The 12,055-nt window shown below is 50.4% G+C and overlaps 1 protein-coding gene across 6 annotated transcripts in view; it reads right to left on the bottom strand.

The window, feature by feature from the left end:
- Positions 1-12,055, bottom strand: part of RAD21L1 (RAD21 cohesin complex component like 1) — a 122,776-nt gene that overhangs the window by 32,682 nt on the left and 78,039 nt on the right. For all 6 annotated transcript variants that reach the window (XM_056548893.1, XM_056548892.1, XM_056548896.1 and 3 more), the window contains exon 9: positions 11,293-11,522. In XM_056548893.1, coding sequence (XP_056404868.1) covers positions 11,293-11,522 — 230 coding nt within the window. The remainder of the gene's footprint in view (positions 1-11,292; positions 11,523-12,055) is intronic.

The raw sequence follows: 12,055 nt of genomic DNA, 5'->3' as shown, positions 1-12,055 counted from the left end.
TAGAGAGGATCCTACGTAGGAATGGGATTTGCGAGGTGTTAGGGGCATAAATATTACAGAGCAGGAGCGGGACCCCACCCAGGACCCCCTCAACCACTACATAACGTCGAGAGAGAAAGAAGAGACTTGAAGAGGGCAAGAACGGGAGATCAGGATAGCAGTCCCGGCCGACCTCCTATCAGAAACAGCAGAGTAGGCCTGGGGAAAAAGATGATGAAGAAATTGAAATGATCCAGAACGGTCAAAGTGTGTCTCCTGTATAAAAGCAACATCAGCCTGCAGCTCAACCAATTCCCACTGCAACAATAGCCTCTTAGAGGGGGGAGTTAAGGCCTTTAACCCCTTCACGACGAGCGACGTACATGTACGGCGCCGCGAAGTGTCACTTGGCGCGCGGCGACGTACATGTACGTCGCGGGGTTCCGGGAGCGCCGCGTCACCGGTAGCGGTGATCGGACCGGGATGACTGCTGTTATCTAACAGCAGGCATCCCGGCACATCGCCAAGGGGGGTCCTGAGACCCCCCCCATGACCGCGATGCGCGCAAATCGCAGGTCAATTCAGACCTGCGATCTGCGCGATTCCGGGTCATACGGGTCACTGGTGACCCGTTGACCCGGAAAATAAGAGGGATCGTAGGTGTCCGAGACACCCTAGATCCCCCTAAAGGGATAGGAGTTTGGTGGCAGGGTTGCCACCCCTCCTATCCCTGCTATTGGTCGGCCGAGCGACCGACCGATAGCAGACCGGGGGAGGGGGGGGTTAAAGTTCGGTTCCCCCGCTTTGCCCACCTATCGGTGTCCGGGCAAAACGGGGGAACCGTCCAGGGAGGGTCGGCGCCGAAGGTCTCTACCTGGATCCCGGATCGCGATCCTCCATGCGGGGATCCCCCACGTGCGGCGGCGGCGGCGGCTTCCGGGTCCTGCTAGGTGAGTTGTTGCCTAGCAACATCCGGAGGGCCACAGTTTACAGTGGTCTCTAAACCGTGGCCCTCCAGATGTTGCAAAACTACAACTCCCAGCATGCCCAGACAGCTGTTTGCTGTGTGGGCATGCTGGGACTTGTAGTTTTGCAATATTTAGAGGGGTTCAGGTTGTAGATCACTAAGTGGTCTCAAACTGTAGCCCTCCAGATGTTGCAAAACTACAACTCTCAGCATGCCCAGACAGCAGTTTGCTGGCTGGGCATGCTGAGAGTTGTAGTTTTGCAACATCTGGAGGGCTACAGTTTGAGACCACTTAGTGATCTACAACCTGAACCCCTCTAAATATTGCAAAACTACAACTCCAAGCATTCAGGAACAGCATAAGGCTGTCTTGGCATGCTGGGAGTTGTACTTGCGTGCCTCCAGCCATTGCATAACTACATCTCCCAGCATGCCCTTCCGCAATCAGTACATGCTGGGAGTTGCAGTTTTGCAACAGCTGGAGGCACACTGGTTGGAAAATACTGAGTTAGGTCATAGAACCTAACTCAAGGTTTTCCAGCCAGTGTGCCTCCAGCTGTTGCAAAACTACAACTCCCAGCATGCATGGTCTGTCAGTGCATGCTGGGAGTTGTAGTTTTGACCCCCCTCCCGTGTGAATGTACAGGCTACATTCACACTGGCGGCAGATTACAGTGAGTTCCCCGCTGCAAATTTGAGATGCGGCAAATTTTCCGCCGCAGCTCAAACTCCTAGCGGGAGACTCAGTGTAATCTGCCGCCAGTGTGAATGTAACCTAAAAACACTACACTAACATAAAATAAAGAGTAAAACAGTACATATACACACGTACACTGCCCCCCCACCCCCCACCCCCCTTCTCCAATAAAAATTAAAAACGTATTGTACGGCAGTGTTTCTAAGATGGAGCCTCCAGCTGTTGCAAAACAAAAACTCCCAGCATTTCTGGACAGCAATTGACTGTCCAAGCATGCTGGGAGTTTAGCAACAGCTGGAGGCACCCTGTTTGGGAATCACTGGCGTAGAATACCCCTATGTCCACCCCTATGCAAGTCCCTAATTCAGGCCTCAAATGCACATGGCGCTCTCACTTTGGAGCCCTGTCGTATTTCAAGGCAACAGAATAGGGTCACATATGGGGTATCGCCGTACTCGGGAGAAATTGCCTAACAAATTTTGGGGGGCTTTTTCTCCTTTTACCCCTTATGAAAAGGAACAGTTGGGGTCTACACCAGCATGTTAGTGTAAAAAAATAAAAAAATTTACACTAACATGCTGGTGTTGCCCTATACTTTTCATTTTCACAAGAGGTAAAAGGGAAAAACGCCCCCCAAAATTTGTAACACAATTTCTCCCGAGTACGGAGATACCCCATATGTGGGCGCAAAGTGCTCTGGGGGCGCACAACAAGGCCCAGAAGGGAGAGTGCCCCATGTACATTTGAGGTGATTTGCACAGAGGTGGCTGATTGTTACAGCAGTTCTGACAAACGCAAAAAAAAAAAAACACACCCACATGTGACCCCATTTCGGAAACAACACCCCTCACGGAATGTAATGAGGGGTGCAGTGAGAATTTACACCCCACAGGTGTCTGACGGATCTTTGGAACAGTGGTCCGTGAAAATGAAAAATTTTGCACAGCCCACTGTTCCAAAGATCTGTCAGACACCAGTGGGGGGTAAATGCTCACTGTACCCCTCATTACATTCTGGGACTAGTGAGGGGTCTAGTTTCCAAAATGGTATGCCATGTGGGGGTTATTTTGCTGTTCTGGCACCATAGGGGCTTCCTAAATGCGACATGCCCCCCGAGCAAAATTTGCTCTCAAAAAGCCAAATATGACGCCTTCCCTTCTGAGCATTGTAGTTCGCCCGTAGTGCACTTCAGGTCAACTTATGGGGTACCTCCATACTCAGAAGAGATGGGGTTACAAATTTTGGGGGGTCTTTTCTGCTATTAACCCTTGCAAAAATGTGACATTTGGGGGGAAACCCACATTTTAGTGAAATTTTTTTTTTTTTTTTACATATGCAAAAGTCGTGAAACACCTGTGGGGTATTAAGGCTAACTTTATCCCTTGTTACGTTCCTCAAGGGGTCTAGTTTCCAAAATGGTATGCCATGTGTTTTTTTTTTGCTGTTCTGGCACCATAGGGGCTTCCTAAAGGTGACATGCCCCCCAAAAACCATTTCAGAAAAACGTACTCTCTAAAATCCCCTTGTCGCTCCTTCGCTTCTGAGCCCTCTACTGCGCCCGCCGAACACTTAACATAGACATATGAGGTATGTCCTTACTCGAGAGAAATTGGGCTACAAATATAGGTATACATTTTCTCCTTTTACCCCTTGTAAAAATTCAAAAATTGGGTCTACAAGAACATGCGAGTGTAAAAAATGAAGATTTTGAATTTTCTCGTTCACTTTGCTGCTTTTCCTGTGAAACACCTAAAGGGTTAAAACATTTACTGAATGTCATTTTGAATACTTTAGGGGGTGTAGTTTTTATAATGGGGTCATTTGTGGGGTATTTCTAATATGAAGACCCTTCAAATCCACTTCAAACCTGAACTGGTCCCTGAAAAATTGCGAGTTTGAAAATTTTGTGAAAAATTGGAAAATTGCTGCTGAACTTTGAAGCCCTCTGGTGTCTTCCAAAAGTAAAAACTCGTCAATTTTATGATGGAAATATAAAGTAGACATATTGTATATGTGAATCCAAAAAAAAAAAATTTGGAATATCCATTTTCCTTACAAGCAGAGAGCTTCAAAGTTAGAAAAATGAAAATTTTTTTATTTTTTCATCAAATTTTGGAATTTTTCACCAAGAAAGGATGCAAGTTACCACAAAATTTTACCACTAAGTTAAAGTAGAATATGTCACGAAAAAACAATCTCAGAATCAGATTGATAACAGAAAGCATTCCAGAGTTATTAATGTTTAAAGTGACAGTGGTCAGATTTGCAAAAAAGGGCTTCGTCCTAGAGGTGAAAATGGGCTCCTTAAGGGGTTAACGTTCAGAGAGACACACTTGACCATGGTGGATGATGAGAGGAGAAGCACAGCCAATGAGGAGACATACAAGAGACCTTGGAAGTACCGCAGCAAACCCTCGAAGAGACATCAGGAGAACCCTGACGGCAGGGCCGAAGAAGAAGAAGAAGAAAAAGTTACCCGAAAAAAGAGAAGAGCGGGAGGGGGGAGGAAACAACAGACAACAACTGGGCAGACAGACAAACCGGTGGACAAACAGGACAACACACGACAAACCATAAAGAATACAGAGCAATAAAACAAACCATTGACCAAAAAGCCAATGCAGAGGCCAAGACCACCACGGTGGACCGGTAACCAAGGCATGGGCGGTCCATTGCTATAGCCTCAGGAGGGGAAATGGAAGACCACCACCAAGGGACGACTACCAAAGAGGCCAAAAAACCCACTCCGAGGCCACAGCAAAGGAAAGAATGAAACTACAGGTGACCAATAATGTAATTGTAAAAAAGCAAGAAAAAACAATGCAATAACAATTGAGTTTGTCAGGCACAGGACCCAAGAGCAAAAGTGACCCGTAGCCAGGGGTAACAGTGGGAGGGCAAAGGGCTAACCACTGACGATTAGGGGGGAACCTGTGGGGGGTCCCCGAAGCCACGAGGAGGAGACCCCTTCTGAGTCCCAGACCGGCGTGACTGGACAGGCTGCCACACAGGAGGCAGAGGAGGAGGGGGGGGGGGGGGATGTGAGGTCCCAGTCCATCATCTGCGGCATCGGCAAGTTCAGGGCAGAACAGAAGGCAGGGAGGTCAGAGAAGGAACGTAAGACAGCAGAACGTCCATCCTTGCGAGCCTGTAGAGCAAATGGAAAGTTCCATCTATAGGGTATCTGGTGGGAGCAAAGGACAGCCAGGAGAGGTTGGAGCATCCGGCGCTTCCGTAGCGTCAGCCAGGATAGGTCTTGGTATAGCTGAAGAGGAGCTACATCGAAGTTGAAATTCCTCAATGAGCGAGCTTTAGCCATGATGGCCTCCTTCAGTTGAAAGTCAAGCACGCAGCAAATGACATCCCTAGGAGTGCCTGTGTTAGATTTAGGGCAGAGAGCCCTATGAGCTCTGTCCAGTTTGATCCTATGGGAAGGAGGCTCACCCAGAAAGGTGTTGAAGACAGCTTCCAAAGTAGCAAACAGGTCTTCCTCAAGCGTTGCCTCCAGTAGCCCACGGACCTGTATGTTGTTGCGCCTGCCCCTATTGTCCAAGTCCTCAACATGGGCATGGAGGTCACATAGAAACTCAGTTTGGGATGCAATAGTGGAGTGGAGCTGGGCAATGTACGCCCTGGTAGTATCATGAGCATCCTCTAGGTCCTCTACTCGGCCACAAATATGCTGTAGATCCTGGCGGATGGACGCAATTTCTGCCCTGCACGCATCCTTCACCTCAGCAATAAGGGAACGAAAGTCCTCCTTTGTCGGAATTTGGGAGAGGAGCTGACTGAGGTCTTGCAGAGTGGAGGGAAGAGCAGGCGAACCTGAGCAAGGCAGATCAAACTCTGCCAGAACATCCCAAGATGAGGGAGCCAGTACAGGCGGGGAGGGTAACAGGAGCCCGGAGGAGGGAGGGGGTGACCCTTGGGAGGGCAGGTGGGGGACACTGGAGGCCCTTTTGCTCGATCTGGGGATCCTCTGCGGTTGGGGAGAGGCCTGGTGGGAATGGCCGACAGCAGGGGGAACCAGAGACACAGCAAGCGGTGTTGCAGGAGGCACAGTTCCCAAGCCCTCCATAGGTTTCAGCAGAGGAGAGGGTAGCCCAGGTCCCCCAGCAGGGCAGAGGGGTGAGGGGAGGGCAGGATGAGCCACAGGACAAGAAGGAGGGGACTGCTCACCCCTCACTATGGTCGACCAGGAGTGCGGGCCAGGAGGCAGGCAGGGAGGACCAGGCTCGGAGCCCACAGACATGGCGAGCAGATGAGGAGTATCAGGGGCACAGTTCCAGGCAGGTTGGGGGCAAAGTTCACTCACCCCGGGGTCCAGACCTTCCAAGACAGCAGCAGACCATGCAGGAGGATCAGTGTGGGAGAGAGGAGGCTCCGATGGCTGCACTGCAGCGCTGCCCAGCAGAGCCCGGGCAAGACTACAGAGCCCGCGCTGAGCAGCAGGGACGTCCAGCAACAGTGGAGAGGAAGGCACCCGAGGGCCCGGTGCAGGCAAGTGTCAGGCCGGGGGAGATTCCATCCGCACCTCAGGCGTCTGCGCTGAGCAGGAGCGGAGGCCCTGAGCTGGTCCCGTAATGGCGGGCAGCCTTGCAGGGGCTGAGGCTGGAGGTGCCTGGAAGTAGCGAAGGAGACCGCTGGGCGAGGTAGCAGGCAGCAGCAGAGGATATCCAGGCTTTTCCGGAGGTCCTCTCCGGAGTAGAGCTGGGTCACCTGAAGTTAAAGGCTAGTTAAGGGCCACTGGAGCGGGAGCCGTCTCAACAAGCAGCCATCCTTGTCGGCGCCAAGCCACGCCCCCCCCCCCCCCCCCCCGATCCGACCATTTTATTGGTTGTATGTCAGAGTGGAGAGATAGGTTAATAAGAGATCTATCTACCAAAAACAGATCTATACGGGAGTAGGAATTATGAACACCAGATAAAAAGGTGTAGGACCTGTACGATGTGTGGTGTATGTGCCATATGTCATATAGGTCTTCAGCAGAGAGAAGGGGGGTTAGAGAGGTAGAGTGAAGGTTGGAGGAGGCGGTAGAGTCCATAGATGCATCAACTACTGTGTTAAAGCCCCCACACACCACTAGGGAACCCCAAGCTGTACTCCTGACCTTTTTCATTAGGCGCTGCAGAAAGCACGTTTGACCCGTATTGGGTGCATATAAAGATACAGTAGTAAACTGTGAAGCATTGATGGTGCAACAAAGTATTACATACCTCCCTTGCTCGTCAGCGATAGATTCCTTCAGAGTGAATGCAACAGAGTTCTTCACCGCTATAAAAATGCCCCTTGCCTTGGAACTGAAATGAGAATGAAAAAGGTGAGTGTATGCAGGGTGGTGTAGGCGATGTGCATCCTTGGCTAGCAGATGTGATTCCTGTACACATGGGATATCACATTTTAATAATTGAGCTTCCTTCCATAAGTGTGCTCTCCTATGAGGGGCATTTAACCCGTTCACATTGAGACTAGCAATAGTTCTAACCATACCAATAAAATGAAAATCAACTGATAATGTAATGGATAACAGAGTGGCAAGACTCCCCTCCCAGCCAGTGTGCGCCTGCCATGCAATCACTGAGTACTTCGAGTAGACTAAGCAGGATGAAGACACCAATGTACATACAACAAATAGGAACAGAACAACAATAAAATCGCACAAAAAAGAAAAAGACAGCTTGCTGTAGCAATCGCCGTCCCACAGACAGTGGGGGTCAGAGTCCATTCTGAAACCGCGCACTCTGGTCACAGCACCGGAGCCCACACTGAAGACAGTCAAGACTACACCGTCCATAAGGAAAGATGTTCAAGCCGGAGCCCAGTCTTTCACCTTATCAGGGGTTCTTGAAGGTTTAGAACCTGTAGAAGGGTTTAATGGTGCAATGTTCCATTGGTTCAACAGTTTTTCCCCTTCTGGGATGGAGCGAATAACATGTAAAGAATTCTCGTGTCTGATGAGCAGGCGGACAAGGAAACCCCACCGGTCCATAATATTGGCAGAACGGAGAGCTGAGGTCATGGGGAGAAGAGATCTGCGTGCCTGCAGGGTGGCGGCAGACAATTCTGCATACACTGAGATCTTGTGGTACGGTGCTGGTAAGCCATTGTTGCAGCGTGCATATTCCATTAACTTCTCTTTCACATGGAAAAAATGAACACATGCCAGGACATCGCAAGGTACAGTGTCCTCCAAGTGTTTGGGCCTAGGGACCCTATGCACTCTGTCCACAATTAGCTCAGATGTGGCACAGTCAGGCAATGTAGTTTTTAGCATGGAAAGGACAAAATTTGGTATGTCTGCTGGAGCCATGTTTTCCGGTATGCCACGCAGCTTAACATTATTGCGGTGCCGCCACCTTGAGTTGCAGGGCGAGAACTTCGTCCTCCATTCCATTAGTTTTGTCTATAAGAGAGTTATGACAAATGGCAAATTCGCCAAACTTCTGCTCAACATGATCCATTCTGCCTTCCAAAGCCAGCACTGAGGCATTGAGATGGTTAACCAGCTTATGCGGGGGGCGTGGATTGGATGGCTGCCTGAGCAGACGTGTGTGAGGGGAGCTCCTGCCATCCTGTAATCCATCCTGCAGATATCTCACCCATCCTGCTTCTACCTGTGTGCTGCCTTGCCCTGAGGGACCCCTGCTGCTTGGGGGATCCTTGTGGAGAAGCTATTTGGAGGAGAGGGGGCATAGAGTGCGAGCCCAGCTGAGGGGAGCGATCTAGGCCCTGAAGCCTGCGGCCTCTGCTGCCCCTTCTGGCCGTCGCTGTGCTCCCTGGGGAGCTGAAGAGGCCTCTTACCGGGACTGGTGGCTACTTGCGGACGGGACCGGAGCGCGGGAGCAGCAGGAGGCCTGCGGTGGAGACTGACGGGGATCCTCTCTTGGGCTGCGGCGGGTTCCAGGTGCCATCTTGTGACACTCCTTCTGGCCCTTTGTCTCCGGCTGCTGGTTCCTGCGCGGAGGTGCCCGCTGGTGCCTCCGGACAACTGCGCTGTTTGCTGGGCCCCCCTACGTCCTTGGAGGCTGTGGAGAGCGGCGAGGACCTTGAAGGTGCGGAGGGACGTTCCCGTGGTGCGGGAGGGAGAGCGGCTTCGTGCGGTGCCGGCCGCCATCTTGCAAGCCTGCAGGGCCTCTTGCCGGGGTCCCTGCATTTTCCTCAGTGAGTACCTGGCCCTTCTGTGGGTAGTCAGTGGACAGTGTCCTGTGTGAGAGGGGCGCCCACCATACTTGGAGTCTCAACAGCTGGAGGTCCCCTGGGTTGCTGTGTGAGGAGCTGTGGGGGCATTGCTGAGGGGGGGACTGCTGTGGCTTGGGGGACCCCTCCTGCCCTTTGCACCATACCTGGGACTGTGTGATAGATTGCTGGCTGGATTGAGTGCTGCCGGCTGCTGCAGCTGAAAGGGGAACCCTGCTCCATATTTCTGTTGGCTGGACTGAGTGCTGAAAGTGTCTACAGCTTAGGGGGGCACTCTGTCTCCTGCTGCTGGCTGGACTGAGTGCTGACAGCAGCTGACACTTAAAGGGGTGCCTTGACTCCTACTACTGCTGACTGGACTGAGTGCTGAATACGGCTGCAACTTCACATCCCTACCCCTTAATTCCCTGGTTGAACTTGATGGACATATGTCTTTTTTCGACCGTACTAACTATGTAACTTAAAGGGGTACCCTGTCTATTCCTGCTGCTGGATGGCCTGAGAACCAGCTTATGCATGTCCTGCAAGAATGAGGAACGTAAGAGCAGTAGCATCTCTTTAAGGGCAGTATCTGTTCGGGCCTTATTGGAGACTGCTACATTAGCCAGAGGATCATTAGTGGCAGGGTCCCCACAAGCATCAGCCCCCCAGAGTCCTACCTCATTGCTTTCAGAAGCGGTTAGCAGAGGAGGGCGTTCAGACACTGAGCTGCATGCAGGGGAGGCCGGAGGACTCATAGAGGAGGCTCTTTTCTTATGTTCAGCTGAGACATTACAGGAGAGCTCCTTCGCCCCTGGGGATGCAGATCGTCGCTCCGTCTGTGCAGGTAGCTCTGCCGAGGTATATAGGGCTGGTACCAAAGAAGATCTGCGCTGGAGCAGCGGGGACTAGTGAGCTGCTTCATCCTCTCCCAACTGAGCCCGCCGTGCAGAGGTAGCGCGGCCGCCGGCGCCATCTTGTAAGGCTGCCGCACGGAGCACAAAATTAAATTTCTCCAGGGCATTGTGGCAGGTGTTCCGAAGGCAGTGGGGAGTGATAAGGAGAGGTGTCACGCAGTTGCTTTGTCACTTTAGTAGGCTTCTGTGCGGAGCTGCTCTAAGCTGCGACCATGCGCCTCGGCTGCCAGGCCACACCCCCATGAAACATTTGTTTTAATACATCGCTTCACGTGATTATACTTTCACGGATTACGGCGAGGTTACCCGGACCCTTTCTTTTGGAATATCCTTTTGATGCATCCCAGTTTGGCAGAAGGTACCAGACTGCTGAAAATATGGGAGGCTGCACTGTGATCCAATGCTATTACTGATGGTTGTGTCTGTCACACCACCACGGAAGGTGGCAAGTTTTACCCCTACCTCTCACTATTGCTTGAAGCTTTATATAGATATACTATTCCATGAGAAGCTCTGCTGTTTTTTCTAGATACGTACTTTATATGTTGTTTGCATGGGAAGTCTATGTATACGGTTTTCCATACGGTTGTATACAGTTTTCCTATACAAAACAGTATATGGGAACTGTATAGCAAAATCGTGATGTGAATGCACCCTAAGTTAGTTTTCCCTGACATTTGTTTTACATATTAGGGTCAATCAGCAAGCAGGAGAAAGAGGAGATCTTGAAAGAGTAGCTCCCACCATCTGTATTTTATTTTTCTTCTGTCCCTACATATTGCTGGGCGCCGACTTCTGCCCTCACCTCATCTATGCTGTGCTCCTGTCGGGAGCGCGCATAGATGAGCGGCCAATAGCATGGCAGGCTGCTCTGGGGTCTCCTCCTTCCTGTTTAGCAGTGTAGTGTTATCCAGGGAGGAGGAGAATAGGAGCTTCGCCCACCTGCTGTTCTCACCGCCGAGACCCAGGACCGAAACAAAGGTTAAGGGAAATAAGACCTCACTTACCCCTACAGGACATGTACAGTCCTGAAGCATAAGCGCAGCACTGAGATTCAGTGCCACGCTGCCTCCAGACTGTACATGCCGGGGGAAGGCAGCCAATAAGGCATCTGCAAGGCCAGGCAGCCAATGAGCGCAGACCCGGCGTTCACTCCTGCCTGTCTAATTGACAGGCAGGGAGCGAGCGCAGGCTGACTGAATTCGTACCGATTGCCCGTCCGGCATCGGTCCTTATTCAGTCGTGATGCCACGGCAGGCTGCAGCCAGCCACTAGGAGGGAGATCCCTAGTGGCCGGTTTTCAAATGTAAAATACACTATTTTATAAAAAAATAAATAGTAATAATAATTAATCTATTTTAGAGATATGTTGTAGTGCATAAGTACTACAACATATCGAAAAAAAAAAATATATATATATAAAAAGTTGGTGACAGTGCTCATTGAAGGAAATAAACACCATGAGAACATACAAACTCCACGCAGATGTTGCCATGCTATTAGCCAGACTCAAATGCTAACCACTGTAAATGAAAAACAAAAAAACACACACCTACCTGTAACAGCTCAGCACTGATTATGGGTTGACTTGGGTGAGACAGCAGCCAGTGCACTCCTCCCATCAGCTTCAACTCCATAAGGTGATGAGTTTGGGGCGCAAAATCCAAAGTGGTCACAATGTCAGATGTATCCTGCAGCTGCTCCTGCATGCGCCTGCTTGGGATCTCCTTTATACTGTCCACCATTAATTTACGCTTTTTCTTAGTTCGTTTTTTCTTTTTAATCACTTTAAAATAAAGATGTTTAGAAAAGGCATTCTATATTATTTCAAACGTCATAATAATGGTAATATCCTACACTTGAGATAATTCACTATATCATTTATAAACTTGCACTTAGTTTAATGTTGATTTCAGGTTTTCTATTTGTAACTATTGTTCATGATAATTCATGATAGAGCACATGCACCACGTAAATCTTAATGACCGTCAATATTTTACGGAGGTCATTTAGATTCTGTGTTTTAGCCTGCCATGTTTTCACGGTGCTAGAATATGCTTTATCGGCTCTCCTGTGTAGAGATCGCGGGATGGCCGAGCTCTCACTGTAACTACCAGGAGTGGAGAAACCACCGCTCTGGGTACACGACGTGGTCAAACCATGACCGCTGCATGTGAGGATCCTATGTGCACAGTTTACCTGCTGCAGTGGCCTCCGCAATCCCTGGCCCCAGTGATCTTCAGTTCCAGTTTCCATGGCAGCTGGGGTCTTTTGATGGGCTGTGCAGCCTGGCTGGGTACATTGCCTGTCAGCATTAGG

Source organism: Hyla sarda, chromosome 12, assembly GCF_029499605.1.
Source record: "Hyla sarda isolate aHylSar1 chromosome 12, aHylSar1.hap1, whole genome shotgun sequence".
NCBI classification, from domain to species: Eukaryota; Metazoa; Chordata; class Amphibia; order Anura; family Hylidae; genus Hyla; species Hyla sarda.
The sequence above is the reverse complement of the archived record's forward strand: the minus strand, read 5'-3'. Positions and strand labels throughout refer to the sequence as shown.